The sequence below is a fragment of the Chiloscyllium plagiosum genome, chromosome 30, assembly GCF_004010195.1.
Source record: "Chiloscyllium plagiosum isolate BGI_BamShark_2017 chromosome 30, ASM401019v2, whole genome shotgun sequence".
Lineage (NCBI taxonomy): Eukaryota > Metazoa > Chordata > Chondrichthyes > Orectolobiformes > Hemiscylliidae > Chiloscyllium > Chiloscyllium plagiosum.
Genome location: NC_057739.1, coordinates 5937059 through 5959619, shown reverse-complemented (window position 1 = coordinate 5959619; position 22561 = coordinate 5937059). Strand labels below are relative to the sequence as shown.

At 41.9% G+C, this 22561-nt stretch overlaps 1 protein-coding gene across 1 annotated transcript in view; it reads left to right on the top strand.

Annotated features, from left to right (window-relative positions):
- Positions 1 to 21260, top strand: part of LOC122564604 — a 55179-nt gene extending 33919 nt beyond the window's left edge. Inside the window, exons 8-11 of the mRNA XM_043719692.1 lie at positions 4145 to 4244; positions 9710 to 9855; positions 16946 to 17054; positions 18704 to 21260. Coding sequence (XP_043575627.1) covers positions 4145 to 4244; positions 9710 to 9855; positions 16946 to 17054; positions 18704 to 20301 — 1953 coding nt within the window. The 3' untranslated portion in view covers positions 20302 to 21260. The remainder of the gene's footprint in view (positions 1 to 4144; positions 4245 to 9709; positions 9856 to 16945; positions 17055 to 18703) is intronic.
- Positions 21261 to 22561: the final 1301 nt, after the last annotated feature.

Sequence of the window (22561 nt, the reverse complement as noted above, 5' to 3'; positions counted from 1 at the left end):
CCCTAAGAATCTTCCATAATGTCTCCTCTAATTCTCCTAAACTTGAATGAGTACAAGCCTAACCTACTTAACCTTTCCTCAGAAGAAAATTCCTCTATACCCAGAATCAGCCGAGTGAACTTTCTCTGGGCTGTCTCTAATACCAGTATACTCTTCCTTAGATCAGGGCACCACAACTGTTCACAGCATTCCAGGAGTGGTCTGACCAGTACCTTGTACAGTTTAAGCAAGACTTTCCACTTGATCATAACCATAAGATATAGGAGCAAAATTATGCCATTTGGTCCATTGAGTCTGCTTTGTCATTCAGTAGTGGTCCATATGTTTCTCAAGCATCCTGTCTCCTGCTTCTCCCCATAACTTTTGATTCCCTTATCAATCAAGAACCTTTCCATCTCTATCTTAAATACACTCAATGACTTGGCCTCCACAGTCCACTGTGGTAATGAGTTTCACAGAGGAACCACCCTCTGGCTGAAGAAATTTTCCTCATCTTAGTTTTAAAGGGTCATCCCTTCATAGAACATTACAGCGCAGTACAGGCCCTTCGGCCCTCGATATTGCACCGACCTGTCATACCAATCTGAAGCCCATCTAACCTAACTATTCCATCTACGTCCATATGCTTGTCCAATGACGACTTAAATGTACTTAAAGTTAGTGAATCTACTACCGTTGCAGGCAAAGCATTCCATACCCTACTACTCTCTGAGTAAAGAAACTACCTCTGACATCTGTCCTATATCTATCACCCCTCAATTTAAAGCTATGCCCCTTCGTACTCACCATCACCATTCTTGGAAAAAGGCTCTCCCTGTCCACCCTATCTAACCCTCTAATTATCTTGTATGTCTCTATTAAGTCACCTCTCAACCTTCTCTCTAACGAAAACAGCCTCAAGTCCCTCAGCCTTTCCTCGTAACACCTACAAGGCAACATCCTAGTAAATCTCCTCTGCACCCGTTCCAAAGCTTCCACATCCTTCTTATAACTGTACACAATACTCCAAGTGCGGCCGCACCAGAGTTTTGTACAGCTGTCGCATAACCTCATGGTTCCGGAACTTGATCCCTCTATTTATAAAACCTAAAACACTGTATGCCTTCTTAACAACCCTGTCAATCTGGGTGGCAACTTTCAAGGATCTGTGTACCTGGACACCGAGATCTCTCTGCTCATCTACACTACCAAGAATCTTACCATTAGCCCAGTACTTTGCGTTCTGGTTACTCTGACCAAAGTGAATCACCTCACACTTGTCCATTTGCCACCTCTCAGCCCAGCTCTGCAGCTCATAGAACATAGAAAAATACAGCGCAGTACAGGCCCTTTGGCCCTCGATGTTGCGCTGATCCAAGCCCACCTAATCTACACTAGCCCACTATCCTCCATATGCCTATCCAATGCCCATTTAAATGCCCATAAAGAGGGAGAGTCCACCACTGCTACTGGCAGGACATTCCATGAACTATCTATGGGGATGTGCCCCCAGGTCCTAGTCTCTCCAATTAGTGGAAACATCTTCTCCACAACTGGTCTATCTAGGCATCACTATTCTGTAAGTTTCAATCAGATTCTCTCACCATCTTTCTAAACCCAGAGTACAGACCCAGAGTCCACAACCACTCTTCATATGACAACCCCTGGATCATTTTTTGTAGAAACTTCCTCTGAACCTCCATCAACACCAGCACATCCTTTCTTAGATGCATGACCCAAAACTGATCACAATGCTCCAGATGTAGTCTGACCAGAGCTTTATACAGCCTCAGCAGTACAATTCTGCTCTTGTATTCTAGCCCACTTGAAATGAATGCTAACAGTGCATTTACCTTACTGCAAACTGAACCTGATGTTATCCTTAAGAGTCCTGAACTAGGACTCCCAAGTTCCTTTGCGTTTTGATTTTCAAAGCCTTTCCCCATTTAGAAAATAGTATACACCTCTATTCTTACCACACTTCCCCCATTGTATTCCACCTGCCACTTCTTTGCACACTCTTCTAGCCTGTCTAAATCCTTCTGCAGCCTCCCTACTTCCTCAACACTACCTGTCCCTCCTTTTACCTTTATATCATCTGCAAACTTGCAACAGTGGCCTCAGTTCCTTCATGTTTATAATATGAATTATTGTGATCCCGAAAAAGACTCCTGCAAAATTCTTCTAGTCACCTGCTGCCATCCTGAAAAAGATCCCTTTATCCCCACTCTCTGCCTTTAGTCATTCAGCCAATCCTCTATTCACACCAGTGCGTTGCTCCCAACACCATAGACTCTTATTTTATTTAGCAGCCTCCAGAACAGCACCTTGTCTAAGGTCTTCTGGAAATCCAAAAAGATCATGTCCACTGGCTCTCCTTTGTCTAACTTGCTTGTGAAGTTCTCAAAGAATTCTAACAAATTTGTCAGGCATGACCACCACTTGAAAAAACTGAGCTGACTCAGCCTATTTTACCATGCACTTCAAAGTACTCTGTAATCACATCCTTAATAATGGATGCTAAAACTTTCCAACAACCATGGTCAGGCTAACTGGCCTATAGTTTCCTGTCTTCAGCCTCTTTCCCTTCTTAAACAGGGGTGTTACATTAGCCATTTTCCCATCATTTAGGACCCTTCCTAATTCCAATGATTCCAGAAGGATCATCATCAATGGATCTACAATCTCCTCAGCTATGTCCTTCAAAACTCTGGGATGTAGTCCATCTGATTCCAGTGACTTATCCACCTTCAGACCTTTCAGCTTCCCTATCATGTTCTCCTTAGCAATGGTCATGACATTCATCTCTTCCCCTTTGTCTCTTGAAGTTCTGGTATTCTGCTGGTGACTTCCACCAAGAAAACTGATGAAAAATACCTATTCAGTTCCACTGTCATTTCTTTGTTCCCATTATTACTTCTCCAACCTCATTTTCCAGCGATCCAATATCCACTCTTGCCTTTCTCTTACATTTTATACATCTAAAAAAACCTCCTCCAATTGTCTTTTATGTTGCTAGCTAGCATACTCTCATATTTTAGTTGTCCTTTGCTAGTTTGTAAAGACTTCCTAATCCTCTGGCTTCCCACTAACCTTTACCACATTGTATGCTTTTTAAAAAAATATTCCATTCCCTTTGAAATAAACACCAATATGTGCCTTCCCTATTACCTGCTGAACTTTGATATAAGTGCTCTTTTTATCTGTGACAGAAATACCATGCTTGTTGCATTAGTTAAGTGCATTGAATCTAAATTTAGATAAAGCTTCAGGCCAGGGCGGGGCTAGAAATGTTGGGAAAGATCACCCACTGTGGAAGGAATATACTTGCTATACTGTAATAGTAATGTAGTATTATATTAGTGTGAATAAATCATGCTGGGAGTAATGACATATGAATTCAGATGGTTAGTTGTCTTTTTACTCTCACCCTCACACTAAATGAACTGTTGACAAGTGACTGGAGAGATAGCCAAGTCAGCACCATGAGAGCAGGAGTGAAAAATCATGAGTAAAAACAGAAAATACTGGAAAGTTTCAGCAAGTCTGGCATCATCTTTGGAGATAAGCAAAGTTAACATTTTGAATCTGATATGATTGGCACGTACTGCATGTTTCCAGCACTTTCTATCTTTATTGCAGGTCTCTAGCATTTGCAGTATTTTGCTTCTAGTTTAGAGAAAAATGAGAGGGAGTTTGGTTTTAAAAACTGAGGTGACAGGAGAAACTGAACGTCTGGCGGTCAGTTCACTATCTTAGCCTAGTCACGCCAGGTCTTATTATGGCACGGTGCCTCAGTGGTTAGCACCGCTGTCTCACAGTGCTAAGGACCCAAGTTCAATTCCACTCTTAGGCAACTGTCTGTGTAGAGTTTGCACATTCTCCCCGTGTCTGTGTGGGTTTCCTCCATCTGCTTTGGTTTCCCCCCACAGTCCAAAGATGCACAGGTTAGGTGGATTGGCCTCACTAAATTGCGCATAGCCTCTAGAGAGGTGCAGGCTAGGTGGGTTAGCCATGGGAAATGCAGGATTACAGTAATAGTACGGGTCTGGGTGGGATGTTCTTTGGACAATCAGTGTGGACTCAATGGGCTGAATAGCCTGATTCCAGACTGTAGGGATTCTATCATTATTACAATGCTTAACATCTCCTTGTTTTCTTTCAGTTCTTGATTGGCAAGAGGATGAACATCATTCAGATGGAGATTTTGAAGCATCACAAGTACTTGGATAAGAATCTTTTTACTTCCCACAAGGCAGTCACAGGTATAACTTTGTTAGAATATAGAAAAGTACAGCACAGAAAAGGCCCTTTGGCCCACGATGTTGTGCCGAGGTTTAATCTTAATGTAAAATATAATAACAACCTATCCACCCAACTCACTGCTATCCATGTGCATGTCCAGCAGTTGCTTAAATGTCCCTAATGACTCTGCTTCCACCCCACCGCTGGCAACACATTTCATGCATTCACAACTCTCTGTGTAAAGAATCTACCTCTGATGTCTCCTCTAAACCTTTCTCCTAATATCTTAAAACTATGACCCCTTGTACCAGTCAATCCTGCCCTGCATTTATTTGGCATTTCCTGATGAAAGTTTGGAAGAAACTTTGAAGGCAAGTGCTAGGATGAAAGATAGAGAAGAAAAATGAATGCCTCCAAATTCCTACAAAATATTTCCCACATTGATTTATTTCATGAGGTGTAGTAATTGCCAAACTTTCAGAAATCAATGGGAAAGCCTCAACTGAGAATGGTGTTTGGTTTTACGCAATATACTTTGACAAAAAACATCAAAGAGTACTTTACAAGAATGGTACCAAGTCTGAGAGGATGCAGTTATATGGAGACAATTCTGAAGTTGGGACTGTTCTTAAGAGCAGGAAGAAAATGTAATAGAGGCACTCAAAACAAAGAAAATTTTGAGAAGATGAAAAGAAATTGTTTGTACCAGTAAGTGGGCTGTAACCAGAAGAGAGAAACAGAAAGGAGTTGGAAAAAGGACCACAGGGAAAATGAGGGTAATTACTTTTATGCAGTGATTTGTTAGGATTCAGAATCCAGTGCTTGAATGGCTGCAGATTAAACAGTCATTTCCAATTCAATATTTAATCTAAAATTCAGGAGCTTTGAGAAAACAGGAGAGAGGAACTAATTGGTTGGATCTTTCCAAAAGCCCAGATAGAACGGGATCAATAGCTTCCTCCTGTCTTCCATATTTTGGACTTTTATATATAATGTATAATTGTCCTTCCTTCTCATCATTGTTTACATATCTTTGAATGATATAGTGAGAGGAGTGAAGTTCCACAAGTCAAAGGCTAGGGAGCTTTACACACTGTCTGGCTGGTTATGGTACTTAAGAGTCATAGCGATGTACAGCAGGGAAACTGACTTGGCGATCTCCCCAGTCAGTCCACCTCATCCCCTGCTGACCAGATACCCTGAACAAATCTCTCCCCATTTGCCAGCACTTGATGCATATCCATCTAAACCCCTCCTATTCATATACCCATCCAAATGTCTTTTAAATATTGTAATTGTACCAACTTTCCTCTGGCAGCTCACACACGCACCACCCTCTGCGTGAAAATGTTGCCCTTAGGTTCCTTTTACATTTTTTCACTCTCACCCTGCCGTCTAGTTCTGGACTCACCCATCCAGGGAAAGGACCTTGCTTATTTACTCTATCTATGCCCCACATGATTTTATAAACCTCTATAAAGGTCACCCTCAGCCACCAACACTTCAGGGAAAACATCCCCAGCCTATTCAGCCTCTCCCTGTAGCTCAAACCCTCCAACCCTGGCAACATCCTTGTAAACCTTTTCTGAACCCTTTCAAGTTTCACAACATCTTTCCTATAGGAGGGAGACCAGAATTGCATGCATATTCCAAAAGTGGCCTAACCAATGTCCTGTACAGCCGCAACATGACCTCCAACTCCTATACTCAATACACTAACCAATAAAGGCAAGCATATCAACGCCTTCTTCATCGTCCTATCTACCTGCAACTCCACTTTCAAGAAACAATGAACCTGCGCTCCAAGGTCTCTCTGTTCAGCAACACTCGTCAGGATCTTACCATTAAGTTATAAGTCCTGGCCTGATTTGCCTTTCCAAAATGCAGCACCTCACATTTATCTAATTTCAATTCCATCTGCCACTCCTCATCCCACCAGCCCATCTGATCAAGATCCCATTATACTCTGAGATAACATTTTTCACTGTCCGCTACACCACCAGTTTTGGTGTCATCTGCAAACTTAATAACCATACCTCTTATGTTCACATCCAAGCTTTGTTCCACAGACATGATTCCTGAAGCAGCCGACTCCTCCTGGAAGGTTCTCATTGGCACAAACATGTCAGGAGAGGACAGCAGAGGGTAATGGTCATTAGCTCAGAATATTCTTTGGAAAGATGTGGACTTTCTGTGTCCTCACACCACTGGCCATGGTTTTGAATTGGACATTCAGCTCATCAGAAAATTCCCAGGCCCTGCCAACCCAATTGTTTCCCCAATGATGCCAGCAGCGGCAGGACAGGAAATCATGGAGTCTGTACCTGTGATGTTAAAATAAACCACATGACACAAAGTTACAAATCACACAACACCAAGTTATAGTCCAACAGGTTTATTTGGAAGCACTAGCTTTTGGAGTGCCTCTCCTTCATCAGGTGGTTGTGAAGGTTAAGATCATGCTCACAGAATTTATAGCCAAAGGAGTCCAGTGTCATGGAGATGTTATACAGTAAACAATTTGAGATTAAAACTTTCATCTTTTATAATGGGATGTGCCGATTTCTGTTCTTTGGTATGTAAATCCCAGAACTTCTTTTAAATAACATTTTCAAGATAGCTCAGCTTTTTGAACAATAGGTGTGAAATCTCAGTGTCCAATGCTATGTCAGACTGACAAACCTTCTGTATAGTTTTACGAAGTTTTACATGGATTCATGCAGTTTTTGAGCAAAATAAAATGAAATTCTGCAAAAACAAATTCACCCAATAAGCTTATATGTGTGCACATGGAGGAGCGACAGATTGAGTGTGAACATGAGCGTGTGCGTGTGGGTGTGATTGCACATGATATAGTGTGTGTGCGCACGCGCACGATGGGATATGTGTGAGAGGGTGTGTGTTGGTGAGTGTGGGGGGTGTATGTGTGTGCATATGAGACAGGGCTTGTATATGAGGGAAGGTTTGCATGGGTGTGTGAATATGTAGGAGAGTATGTGTGTGAGAAAGAGTGAATGTATCATGCATGGGGTAACCTGTAGTGTCACATGAAGCCAAGGGCCTGGTTAAGGCCATCCCATGGGTACCAAACTTTGCTATCATTTTCTGCTCAGCCACTCTGTGTTGCTGCTTGTCACAAAGTCCACCTTGGAGGGTGGTCACCCAAAGGTCCGAGACTGAACGTATCTGACCGCTGAAGTGTTCCCCGACTGAGAGGGCTCATCCCTGTCTGGTGATCACTGCGCAATGTCCATCCATCCATTGTCGTAGCATCTGCTCGGTCTTATCAATGTACCATGCCTAATATCAGGGCAATTGACATCTCCCCTAAACCTTCCTCCAATCATCTTAAAATTATGCCCCCTCATAATAGACATTTCCGTCCTTGGAACAAGTCTCTGGCTATCCACTCTATGTCTCTCATCATTTTGTGCACCTCTATCAAGTCATCTCTCATCCTTCTTCACTCTAATGAGTAAAGCCCAGCTCCCTCAACTTTTTTTCATAAGTAAGCCTTGCCCTCCAGTCCAAGCAGCATCCTGGTAAATCTCCTCTACACCCTCTCTAAACCTTTCACATCTTTCCTATAATGAGATGACCAGAACTGAACACAATATTCCAAGTGTAGACTAAACAGGGCTTTATTCAGCTGCAGCATAACTTTGTGGCTCTTAAACTCAATTCCCCTGCTAATGAAATCCAACACATCATACACCTTCTTAACAACTCTATCAAATTCAGTGGAAATCTTGACAGATCTACGGACGTGGATCCCACACTGCCAAGAATCCGTCCATTAACCCTGTAATTCAAATTTGACCTTCCAAAATGAATCACTTCACACATTTCCAGGTTGAAGTCCATCTGCCACTTCTCAGCCCAGCTCTGCATCCTGTCAATATCCCGTTGCAACCTACAACAACCCTCCGCACTATCCACAACTCCACCAACCTTTGTGTCATCGGCAAACCTACTAACTCACCCTTCTACTTACTCATCCAAGTCATTTATAAAAATCACAAAGAGCAGAGATCCCTGCGAAATACCACTGGTCACCGAGCTCCAGACTGAATACTTCCCATCTACTACCGGCACGGTGGCTCAGTGATTAGCATTCCTGCCTCACAGCGCCAGGGACCCGGATTCAATTCCAGCCTCAGACGACCGTCTGTGTGGAGTTTGCATATTCTCCACATGTCTGCGTGGGTTTACTCTGGGTGCTCCGGTTTCCTCCCAAAGGTGTGCAGTTTAGGTGAATTGTCCATGCTAATTTGCCCATAGTGTTCAGGGATGCATAGGTTAGGTGCATTAGTCAAGGGTAAATATTGGATATTAGGGGAAGGGAATGGGTCTGAGTTATTCTTCAGAGAGTTGGTGTAGACTTGTTGGGCCAAAGGGCCTGTTTCCACACTGTAGGGATTCTGTGATTCTCTGTTTTCTATGGGCCAGCCAATTCTAGATCCAATCAGCCAACTTTCCCTGCATCCTATGCCTCTTTACATTCTGAATGAGCCTACCATGGGGAACCTTATCAAATGACTTGATAAAATCAATGTACACTACATCCACTGCTCTACCTTCACCAATGTTTTTTTTCACATCATTAAAGAGTTCAATAAGGCTTGTGAAGCATGACCTGCCCCTCACAAAGCCATGCTGACTATCTCTAAGCAAACTCTGATTTTCCAAATAATCATGAACCCTTTTTCTCAGAATCCTCTCTAATAATTTGCTCACCACTGATGTAAGACTAACTAGTCTGTAATTCCAAGGGTTAACTCTTTCTTGAACAAGGGAAAAGCATTTCTGAACCACCAATAATCTGGTACTACTGCAGCAAACATTGAGGATGCAAAGATTATCACTAAGGCACAGCAATCTCCTCCGTTGCTTCCTGTACCAACCTTGGGTACATTCCATCTGGCCCTGGGGACTTATCTATCCTCATTTTTCAACATTTCCAGCACATCCTGCTTCTTAACATCAACCTGTTCAAGCATATCAGCCTGTTTCATGCTGTCCTCACAAACAACAAGGTCCCTCTCAATAGTGAATACTGAAGCAAAGTATTCATTAAGGACCTTCCCTACCTCCTCTGACTCCAGGCACAAGTTCCCTCCACTATCCCTGATGGGCCCTACCCTCACTCTGGCTATCCTCTTGTTCCTCACGTAAGTGCAGAACACCTTGGGGTTTTCCTTAATCCTACTTGCTAAGGCTTTTTCATGTACCCTTCCAGCTCTCCGAAGTCCCTTCTTCAGTTCCTTCCTAGCTGCCTTGTAACCCTCTAGACCTCTGTCTGAGCCTTGCTCCTCAACCTCAAGTAAGCTTCCTTCTTCTTTCTCTTGACGAGACAACATTTGTGGAGACAGAATCAGCATGAATATACTCTATTATAAATGTCTCTCAGAGCAAGGAATATGCAGTGTGTCACATGCAGTTTTTAAAAAAAAAATTAAAAGCTTTACATTATGTGTGTATGCAGGATCTGAGTGCCGGCCTACTCCGATCTCCTCCATGGAAGGTGAATGGATGGAGCAATACCCTGAATTATTTCAAAGGGATTTGAGGAATATTTCAACTCACTATTCAAACCTAGGTGACAACAGACAGTGCACTGACGTTATACCGGTGAGTTCTTCATTCCCTTGTCACTCAAAACTCAGGTCCAGATCAATCATGGTATTCCCTCATGATCAAATAGTTGCAAAGGAGATATACACATGATATACATTTACCTGCATTATGCATAAAGGGTGTTTTACTAAAGTTAGTGTGTGGCTAAGCAATGTTGCCACAGCCATCATGACAAGTCTCCTGGAACTGATGGCCAGCATTTTAAGGTTTTAAAAGCAGTGGCTACAGAGTAGTGAATGCATTGGTTGCAATCTTCCATAATTATACAGATTCTGGAAAGGTGCCAGTGGATTGGAAACCACAAACGTAATATCTCTGTTCAAGAAAGGAAGAGGACAGAAAGCAGGGTACTACAGGCCAGTCAGTCTAACAGTGGTTATCAGGAAAATGTTAGCATCCATTATTAATGATGAGGTAGAAGCAGACATTTAGAAAATCATGATATAATCACATGCATAGCCAACATGGTTTTGTGAAAGAGAAATCATGTTTACAAATGTATTCCAGTCTTTGAGGATGAAATAAGCAGGGTGACTGGATGGAACCAGCAGACATGATGCATTTAGATTTCCAAAATGCATTCCATAAGGTTCCACGTAAGGTATCACAGCAATCTTATTGCCTCAGGGTTGATATACTAGCATAGTTGAAGCACTGGCTAAATAAAAGAAAATGGAGTGCGAGGATAAAAAGGCTATTTTCAGGATGGCAAACATTACTTAATGGAATTCCACAGAGTTCATTTTGAGAACTCCACATTAATGCCTTGGATGAACGGACCCAACTGCTTTTATCGGTTAATGCTCTGGATGTAGGAGTGGGAAGTCATGTTGCAGATGTACAGAACATCGGTTAGGTCATTTTTGGAATACTGTGTTCAATTCTGATCTCCTTGCTATAGGAAAGATGTTGTGAAACTTGAAAGGATACAAAAAGGATTTACAAGGATGTTGCCAGGGTTGGAGGGTTTCAGCTATAGGGAGAGGCTGAATAGGCGAGGACAATTTCCCCTGGAGCTTCAGATGTTGAGTGGTGACCATATAGAGGTTTATAAAATCCTGAGGGGCATAGATAGGGTGAATAGCCAAGGTCTTTTTTCCGAGGGTAGGGGAATCCAAAACTAGAGGGCATAGCTTTAAGGTGAGAGGGGAAAGATTTATAAAGGACCTAAGAGGCAACTTTTTCCACACAGAGGATGGTGCGTGTATGGAATGAACTGCCAGAGCAACTGGTGGAGCCTAACACAATTACAACATTTAAAAGGCATCTGGATGGGTATATGAATTGGAAGGGTTTAGAGGGATTTGGGCCAAATTCTGGCAAATGGGACTTGATTAATTTAGGATATCTGGTTGGCATGGACAATTTGGACAGGAGGGTCTGTTTCTGAGTTGTTCAAGACTATGACTCTATAACTGAATAGTAGCCAAAGTTGCTTTATTACAAAAATGGGTAGAAAAGCAAGCTGTGAGGATTGTGGGATTGTGTTCAAATAACAACCGGAACTGCTGAGTGGTGAAAATAGCCTCTTGTATTCAGTAGCACAGCACAAGTTCAAGGTGGCAATAGAATCCCAAAATACATTTCTTACAAAACCTCCTTTATACATAGTTCTTACGTATATTAAATTCCATTGCTATGGTGTTACATCATTTTATCTATAGTACACAAAGGTTTGAAGGGCTTCTGTCCTGGGACACAGGAGATGGGTTAACACGTACTAAATACTGGATGCTACTTCTGATGGAATTAAGAGTGTCTGTCCGGTCTGCTTGCATAATTAGGAGGTATTAGTCCTTTTGTCTTTTAAGTTAGTAAATGTTAGCAAAATGCTAGGTCTATATATGCTCTAAATAAGTTAGAAATTGTACCTATACTTAATAAAAGAATAAAGGATATTGAACTGATTACTGCAGCTGGTTTTACTATTGTTTACAATTTGCCGGTGTGAGTTTCATTCATTCATACAATTTCATGGAAGTGCTGTTTTGTCAGTTAGTTTCTTAAAGGATTTATGGCCCAGTTAAAAGGTATTTAACAGACACTTACTAATTGGGGAATCTTTCCAGGTCCTGGGTTGATTAATATTATAATGTTACGTGGAAACATGCTGGGTTGGTGTTGCTCTGTACGTTACACTTATACTGATTATAGTTCATGCTCGAAACGTCGATTCTCCTGTTCCCTCACCCAAGGCTGGAATCGAACTCAGGTCCCTGGCACTGTGAGGCAGTAGTGCTAACCACTGAGCCACTGTGCCATCCAGAGAGAGCATAGAGATGTACAGCACAGAAACAGACCCTTCGGTCCACCTCGTCCATGCCAACCAGATATCCAAACCCAATCTAGTCCTAACTGCTAGCACCATATTCTTCCAAACCCTTCCTTTTCATATATCTATCCAGATGCTTTTTAAATGTTGCAATTATACTAGCCTACACCACTTCCTCACACATTCCACACACACACCACTCACTGTGTGAAAAGGTTGTCCCTAAGGTCTCTTTTATATATTGACCCCTCACCCTAAACCTATGCCCTCTAGTTCTGGACCATCCACCCCAGGGAAAAGACTTTGTCTATTTACCCTATCCATGCCCCTCATGATTTTATAAACCTCTATAAGATCACCCCTCAGCCTCCTACACTCCAGGAAAAACAGCCCCAGCCTATTCAACCTCTCCCTATAGCACAAGTCCTCCAACCTGGCAACATCCTTGTAAATCTTTTCTGAACCCTTTCAAGTTTCACAACATCCTTCCGATAGGGAGGAGACCAGAAATGCACGCAATTAGATTAGATTACTTTACAGTGTGGAAACAGGCCCTTCGGCCCAACAAGTCCACATCGACCCGCCGAAGCGCAAACCACCCATACAACATCCTTCCGATAGGGAGGAGACCAGAAATGCACGCAATATTCTAAACTGGCAGAACCAATGTCCTGTTTAGCCTCAAAATGACCTTCCAACTCCTGTACTCGATACTCTGACTAATAAAGGAAAGCATACCAAAGGCCTTCTTCACATCATATCCACCTGCGACTCTATTTTCAAGGAACTATGAACCTGCACTCCAAGGTCTCTTTGTTCAGTAACACTTCCTAGGACCTTACCATTAAGTGTATAAGTCCTGCCCTGATTTGCCTTTCCAAAATGCAGCACCTCGCATTTATCTAAAGTAAACTCCATCGGCCACTCCTCATCCCATTGGCCCACCTGATCAAGTTCCCATTGCAATCTGAGGTAACCTTCTTCGCTGTCCACTACACCTCCAATTTTGGTGTCATCAGCAAAATACTAACTATACCTCTTGTGCTCACATCAAAGTCATCGAAAAGTAGTGGTCCCAGTAACGATCCTTGTGGCACTCCACTGGTTATAGGCTGCAGTCTGAAAAACAAACCTCCACTACCACCCTCTGTCTTCTACCTTTGAGCTAGTTCTCTATCCAAATGGCTAGTTCTCCCTGTATTGTATGAGATCTACCTTGCTAAACAGTCTCCCATGGGGAATGGGGTCGAATGCCTTACTGAAGTCCATATAGATCACATCTACTGCTCTGCCCTCATCAATCCACTTTGTTACTTCTTCAAAAAACTCAATCAAGTTTGTGAGACATGATTTCCCACGCACAAAGCCCTGTTGACTATCTTTTATCAGTCCCTGCCTTTCCAAATACATGTACATCCTGTCCCTCAGGATTCCATCCAACAACTTGCCGACCACTGACATCAGGGTCACCGGTCTATAGTTCCCTGGCTTGTCCTTATCACCTTTCTTGAATAGTGGCACCACGTTAGCCAACCTCCAGTCTTCCAGCACCTTACCTGTGACTATCAATGATACAAATATCTCAACAAGAGGCCCATCAATCACATCCCTTGCTTCCCACAGAGTTCTAAGGTACACCTGATCAGGTCTTGATGATTTATCCACTCTTATGTGTTTCAAGCCATCCAGCACTTCCTCCTCTGTAATATGGACATTTTTCAAGATGTCACCATCTATTTCCCTACATTCAATATCTTCCATGTCCTTTTCCGCAATTAGCACTGATGCAAAATACTCGTTTAATATCTCCCCCATCTCCTGCGGCTTCACACAAAGGCTGCCTTGCAGATCTTTGAGGGGTCCCATTCTCTCCCTAGTTACCCTTTTGTCCTTAATGTATTTGTATTGTCCTTTGGATTGTCCTTAACCCTATTTGCCAAAGCCATCTCATGCCCCCTTTTTGCCCTCCTGATTTCCCTCTTAAGTACACTCCTACTGACTTTATACTCTTCTAAGGATTCACTCAATCCATTCTGTCTGTACTTGACATATGCTTCTTCCTTTTTCTTAATCAAACCCTCAATTTCTCCAGTCATCCAGTATTTCCTACAACTACCAACCTTTCCTTTCACCCTAACTGGAATATACTGTCTCTGGACTCTTGTAATATCATTTCTTAAGGCTTCCCATTTTCCAGCCACCCCTTTACCTGCGAAAATCTGCCCCCAATCAGCTTTTGAAAGTTCTTGCCTGATACCAGATATCCAAACCCAATCTAGTCCTAACTGCAATTAGCTTTCCTCCAATTTAGAACTTCAACTTTTAGATCTGGTCTATGGTATTGTTCTGTATGCTACACTTATTCAGAGGTAAACACTGCTTCTAACAAGGGCTGATAAGGTGTGAAAATGCAGTAATGGGGTTTGAAAGGTTTGTTTTAAATTTGGCTAGTAAAATATACTACAGAACAGTGGTTTTATGAATGAATGAAGCCACGTTATAATAAATAATGTAAATAAGTAAGTAAATAAATAAGTAAAGGGTTATGAATGAATGAACGGGAACCTGGTATTAATGGTTATAGCAAGCTTGTGAGTGAGTTAGTAAAGATAACCTAAAATACAATATCTCACAGAAGGATAAAATAATTTGCAAAGGGATATAAACTGGCTAAGTGTGTGGGCATAAAAATGGACATTTGGAGGCATAAAGTGAGGTCCACTTTGACAGGAAGAGTAGAAAAATAGAATACTACTGAAATGGAAAGGTTGAAAAAATGCTGTGGTGCAGAGAACTTAGGTGTCCTTGTCCATGAATTATAAAATGTCAGCATGCAAGGTGTGGCAAGTAAATAGAGGAGAAAGTGAGGTCTGCAGATGCTGGAGATGAGAGCTGAAAATGTGTTGCTGGAAAAGCGTAGCAGGTCAGGCAGCATCCAGGGAACAGGAGAATCGACCTTTCAGGCATAAGCAAGGAAGAAGGGCTTATGCCCGAAACGTCGATTCTCCTGTTCCCTGGATGCTGCCTGACCTGCTACGCTTTTCCAGCAACACATTTTCAGCTCTGGCAAGTAATTAGAAAGACAAGATGACTTTTTAAAAAATTAATTCACTGAATGTGATTGCCATTAGCTAGGTTTTTTCATTACAAGGAAAATGGAGTATAATAGGAAGGTCTTGCTGTAACAATACAGGATATTTGACGAAGTTGCATCTGGAGCACCACACACAGGTTTTAATGAAGGATTGGAGATAATTCAGAGAAGGTTCAACTCACTGGTTCCTAATAAGTGGGCTTTGTTCTATGAGGAAAGGTTGAGCAGGTTCAGGCCTGAGTTTAGAACAATGAGAGGTGGTCTCATTGAAACATGAAAACATTCTGAGGAAACATGACAGGGTAGATGTTGAAAGGATATTTCCCCTCATGGAGGAATCTCCATCCATGGGCCACAGTTTCAAGACATGTGAATGGAGATGAAGAGGAATTTCTTCTCTCAAGGGTTGGTTAATGTTTGGAATTCTCTTCTCTATCAAACAATGGAGACTGGGCTACTAAATATATGCAGTCTGAGTTGTAAGGATTTCTGATTGACAAGAAAGTCAACGGTCATTGGGGTAAGTAGTAAAGTGGATTTGAGGCCACAAACAGATCAGCCATGATGTGTGGCAGAGCAAGCTCAATGGACAAATTCTACACTTATTTCTTACAGTCACTCTGAAAAAGTGACCCTCTGGGTTTATTTCCAGAACATTCTCCTGGTACATAATCCTTGAGAGAAAGTTGGGTGAGTGTGCAAAGCAATAGCAGATGCAGTAGAGCTTGCATAAGTGTGAGGTTATTCACTTTGGAAGCAAAAGCATGAAGGCAGATTGCTATCTAAATTGGAAGAGGGGAGTGTGCAGCTGAACCTGGGTGTCCTTGTGCACCAGGTGCAGGGGTGAAGAAGGCAAATGGTATGTTGGCCTTCATTGTGAGAGATTTCGAATATAGGAGCAGAAATGTGTTGTTGTAGTTATACAGGGCCTTGGTGAGGCCACACCCAAAACAATGTGTGCAGTTCTTTCTCCTTTTCTAAGGAAGGATGCTCTTGAGGGAGTGCAGCAAAGATTTACCAGGTTGATTCCGGGAATGGTAGGACTGATGTACAAAGAGAGATTGACAAGGATACGATTGTTTTCGCTGGAGTTCAGGTGACTGGGGAGTATCTCGTAGAGACTTATAAAATTCTAACAGGACTAGACAAGGCAGCGAGGATGTTCCTGATGCCGGGTGTGTCCAGAACCAGTGGTCATATTCTGAGGATTTGGGCTTGATCTTTTGAGATGGATGATAAGACGTTTCTTCACCCAAAGAGTGTTGAGCCTGTGGAATTTATTACCAAAGAAAGTCGTTGATATCAAAATATTGAATTTATTCAAGAGGTAGCTAGATATAGCACTTGGGGTGAATGGGGTGAAAGGTTATGGGGAGAAAACGGGATTATGCTATTGAGTTGGATGATCGGCCATGAATGGTGGAGCAGGCTCGAAGACAGAATGGCCTCCTCCTGCTCCTATCTTTGATGTTTCTAAGTAGAGTTGCCAAGGACAATGTGGGCCCCAGTTGGAAAGATAAGGGTGTGAATTGAGAAGAGAAAATGAGTTAAGAGAATATAAAGCTGTGAGTGATATATTGAATATCTGTTCCTGCCTACATATATCTTAGCCACATTGCCAGCTATCTTCTATTCAAATCTGCACATCAAATAGAACACTGGACCCTGACTGACTGCATCCCTAGCTCTCACTGCCTGACTGCTCTTTCTTGCTACAGGAAATGATTATCGAAATGCAGGGCAGTTTATCAACTGCTGTGGATAACCAGATTACAGCGGAGACTGACGTAGAGAGAAAATTCCCAAGCAGTAAACTAACAAAGCCAGGTCAGTGACAACATCACTAAACTTATAGTAAAAGAGCAAATGTTACATTCCAAAAGGTTGTGTAGGTGATGCTGTGACCCCCACCATCAGCATGTATTCTAGCAACGTGAACCTAGGAGGAACTGGTTTGCGTTTTAGCCAAAACATAAAACAGGGCATTGGTTTAGGGTGAGAGAGGAAAGATATAAAACGGACCTAAGGGGCAACTTTTTCACACAGAGGGTGGTGTGGGTGAGGAATAAGGTGCCAGAGGAAGTGGTGGAGGCTGGTACAATTGCAACATTTAAAAGGCATCTGGATGGGTATATGACTAGGAAGGGTTTAGAGGGATATGGGCCAAGTGCTGGCAGATGGCACTAGTTTGGGTTAGGATATCTGGTCTGCATGGATGAGTTGGACCAAAAAGTCTGTTTCCATCTCTGTGACTGTGACTCTATCTGACTGACTTTCAAAATGCCTCAAATACTCAAATTATGAAATAAAAGCAGAAAATATGCAAGTTAGACAATGGTTTTGTAGATTTTGATGCAAGTAAGATTCTCAAATACAGGTGAGTGTATTGATTCCCTCATATTTTGCCCAAACTCCAAGTACCAAATCCAGTCAACTGTCCTTTCCACTAATCCCCAATCTCTAGCATTTTTACAACTATCAGTGCAAAGGGACAGAAATCTTTTTTTAACACCATAGTTATTTTTCCACTGGGTCCCTTGCAGTAGCATTCAAGAGATCAGCCAGTAATTCCCAGGGTCTTTAGAACAATGTTGATGAGGCTGGCAACATGATTGTCAGTCAGCCCTAGAAATCTCCTCCCACAGCACAGTCTGTGGTGGGAACACCAAACAACCAACGGTTTAACTTAAAAGCAACAGATTCGGATTTCACTGCAGATTTTGAAGCATCACTAATATCTCTAAAACACAACTAGATCATAACAGCAGGGACTGGATCGGAGAAATGGGAAAATCCTGAAGGTTTCACATATCAAGCAAGGTGTTGCACATTGTAACCTAGAATGTCTTTGACATGCAGGCTAAAAAGGAGCTATTATACCAGGAAAAGTAGTACTTTGCACCCGAGTCCCAGATGTGCCTGTAGCCGACTGATGAGATGAAAGTCCTGTTTGCCAGCTGTTCTGTACACAATTCCACTCTAGTTTCTAATGGTCTTGGAATCCCAACGGGCCTTAATTCAACATTACATAGTACTTTGTAGGAAATGAGTGCGTCACAGTGCAGCAATTTAATGTGACAAATAGACCTTTAACATGGCAAACTATCTCAAAGTGTTTCACAGAAGATAATCAAAGGAAATTTGGCCAGATGGTGGTAATAAAATCAGTAATAATTTTCCAAACAGTTGGAGAAATACTTGAAGAGGAAAAAAAATTGACAAGGCTAAGAAGTTGTCTAGGGGTGTTGGATTAATTGGTTAGCTCTTTCAAAGTGCCAGCACAGGTACAACATGCTAAATGGCCTCCTCTGTGCTGCATGAATCTAATGTTATATGAGGGAACTCTCAGATATTTGAGCTCCTAAAAGACAGTTTAATGTCTAAGTTAGTAATATGTAATAGAACAACCTATGATTGGATTCCCTGAGCAAGTTGCAGAGTAATCCTTCACCTGTTTTCTCTTTACTGTCACCCAGGAGATGAAGTGCAAATTGCAAAGCAGATTGATGAGCAACCTCTGTGTAGCACCACTGAAATGGGGTCTCCGATTGTGGAACAAAAAGGCTCCACAGTTGCTGAGAGGAATCACCAGGTTGTCTCCAGTATGACCACTGATATGGAGTCTCCGACTGTAGAAAACAAACCCTCTGAAACCAGCCTTTCAGTTGCTGAGAGGAACTCCCAGGATTTCCCCAGTACTACCACTGATATGGGGTCACCAACAGTGGGACAGATACTATCTGATACCAGCCGTTCAGTTGCTGAAGGACGTTACCAGAATACTCCCAGTACTACCAGTGAAATGGGATCACCAACAGTGGGGCAGATACTATCTGATACCAGCCGTTCAGTTGCTGAAGGACGTTACCAGAATACTCCCAGTACTACCAGTGAAATGGGGTCACCAACAGTGGGACAGATACTATCTGATACCAGCCATTTAGTTGCTGAAGAAAGTTCCCAGGGTACTCCCAGTACTATCACAGAAATGGGGTCGCCAACAGTGGGACAGATACTATCTGATACCAGCTGTTCAGTTGCTGAAGGGTGTTACCAAGATACTCCCAGTACTACCACTGAAATGGGGTCACCAGCAGTTGAACAGATACCATCTGGTACCAGCCATTTAGTTGCTGAGGGAAGTTACCAAGGTACTCCCAGTACTACCACAGATATGAGGTTGCCAACAATTGAACAGATACCATCTGATACTAGCCATTTAGTTGCTGAAGGAAGTTACCAAGGTACTCCCAGTACTACCACTGAAATGGGATCACCAACAATGGGACAGATACTATCTGAAAACAGTCTTTTATTTGCTGAAGGAAGTTACCAGGGTATTCCCAGAACACCTGAAATGGGGTTATCAATAATGGGACTGAAACTATTTGAAAGCAGTCTTTCAGTTGCTGAAGGAAGTTACCAAGGTATTCCCAGAACACCTGAAATGGGATCATCAATAATGGGACTGAAACTATTGGAAAGCAGTCTTTCAATTACTGAAAGAAGTTATCAGAATACTCCCAGTACTGCCACTGAAATGGGGTCACCAACAGTGGGACAAATACTATTTGAAAACAGCCATTCAGTTGCTGAAGGAAGTTACCAGGGTACTCCCAGTCCTACCACTGAAATGGGGCCACCAATAGTGGGACAGCTACTGTCTGAAAACAGTCTTTCGTTTGTTGAAGGAAGTTACCAGGGTACTCCTAGTACTATCACAGAAATGGGGTCATCAGTAGTGGGACAGAAACTATTGAACAGCAGTCTTTCAGTTGCTGAAGGAAGTTACCAGGGTATTCCCAGTACTATCACAGAAATGGGATCTCTGACTGCCGAACAGATACAGTCTGGTGATGAAATCAGTCAAGTTACTGGAAGAAATGGAAAGGAAGATCTCAGTATTGCCAGTGAAAATAATGTTCTGAACCTAGATCACCAAAATTCCAAAAGGTCTGAAGACCGTCAGAACAGCACTGACATAACCACAAGAGTTGAACAAGATTCTGCAGCTCCCAGTGAAGGCATATCCTCACATGTTGCAGAGATGGATCTAAGAGGTGCAGAGATTTAGCACCAATGATGCGTGGAAAATTATCAGTTAAAATTGTTTCTTCTCTCACTTTTTTGCTGTCTCTTTTAATGATATCAAACATGAAGACTTTTGTGATGCTGGTGATAGTCATGATTTGGAATGGTGTAAACTTACATTTGTTATGTTGGTCAAGGTGGACCACATTAACACTGAAGAATGAAATATTCTTGCTATCCATTGTCCAATTCAGGTTTTCATAAGTCAGAAACATTTCACCCAGATATTGAAAGTAGTCACAGCCATGTGCCTTGATTCCAACTCCAGAAAAGCATCCCTCCTGGACCAGAAAAATACTTCAAATAGTAGTAACGTCTGTATCATGATCAGAGGTTCTGTCTACAAATTAGTTTCCCCCTTGCTTGCATGACTGCTTTTCCTTATGGGATTAAATATTTTCTGTGCCTATATTGCTGTGTTATCATTGTGAGAACAAATATCCTCTAATATTACATTTATATTTATGTTTTCTCTTTGTGGTTCCTCTTTTTTATTCCTCAGTCTCTACTGATTCTTCATTGCTTTGATGTTATATTGTCTGCACATTATCTTGTGATAATCTGTCTTTATTGATCTACCTTCAGTCTGTTTCTCACTGCAGATTTCTCAGCATCTCAGCTGCTTAGCAGAAAAAGCTATGTGCAACCATGTCACATTTTTACATTTTATATTTTTAAAAATTATTTTGAAGTGAATTCTCAGGATGTGTGCATCACTGGCATTAATTGCTTATCCCAGTTACTGTTGAGAAGGAGGCTATGACCCAATTTTTGAACTACTTTTTGGTACAATCAAACAGCTTGCTAAGATATGTCAAGGTCAACTAAGAGGTCAATGATCACTGTGACACTAAGATCACTGCCAAGAGACAAGACAGAGATTGCCTTTCCCAGAACACATGATTTCAATGTGTTTGCTTCCCTGTTATGATAATTTCACAGTTCTCTGTAACACAATTACTTTTGTTTGTAAAAATATTGGAATACAAATAAACATGGATATTATTTTAAGTTTACTTACTGGTACTTAATGTGATGGCTTTGAACAGCAATGCAGTGGACTTAGCAGTTATCTCAAGCACTTGTCACTGTCATAGTTAATGTTCATCCTGGCTCAATATTCATTGATGTTTCTGCAGAAATTCCAACTTCATCTTATGTAAACTGTACTAAATAGCACTAGCAGAGACTTTGGTGCATTAATGTACAGGCAACAATGATTTGGATGAGCGCATCTTTACAGAGTGTGGAAGAACCAAGCCTTTGTGGAAGGGTGGCCAGTAGAGGTATTAAATATCAGGTTTTGGAGATGCCGGTCAATGTATGCAGTTTGTAGTAGGGAACATTGGTAATTTTTTTTTCATTATTCATTCACAGCATGAGGGCGTTGTTGGCTAGGCAGCATTTATTACCCATCCCTAATTGCTCAGAGGGCTGTTATGAGTCAACCATGTAGCCACGTCACATGTAGGTCAGACCAGGCAGTTTCCTTTCCTAGAGGACATCAGTGAACCAGTTGAGTTTGTTCCCAACAATCGACAATGGATTCATGATCACCATTATATTTTTAATTCCACATATTTATTGAATTCAAATTCCATCATATGCAGGATTTGAACCCAGATCCTCAGAACATTATCTTGGTCTCTGGATTAATGGCCCAGCGATAATACCACTAGGCCATCAGGGGTGGCTCAGTGGTTAGCACTGCTGCTTCACAGTGCTAGGGACCCAGTTTTGATTCCACCCTCAGGTGACTGTGTGTGTGGAATTTGCATGTTCTCCCTGTGTCTGCTTGGGTTTCCTTCCACATTCCAAAGATGTGCAGGTTCGGTGAATTCACCATGCTATATTGCCCATAATGTTCAGCAATGTGTAGTTTAGGTGCATTGTTCAGGGATAAATGTAGAGTAACAGGATAGGGGGAATGGGTTTGGGTGGACTACTCTTGGAGGGTCAGTGTTGACTTGTTGGGCGGAATGGCCTGTTTCCACTCTGTGGGGATTCTATTCTATAGCTTCCACGTAACTGGTAATATGTAACTGGTAAGACAGGGCAAAGTCCCTTTCTTGCTATTGGCAATCTTAAAACAAAAATCCAGAAAAATTGTTTGCTGTGCAGAGGAACAGAAATTTGAACATTTTAAGATAAATAAAATCAGTTTAAAAATGACAAGATGTTTTCAGTAAATTTGAACAAAACTCCCTTCCTCTTCAGATTAAAGTACTGCAACAGACAAGTTC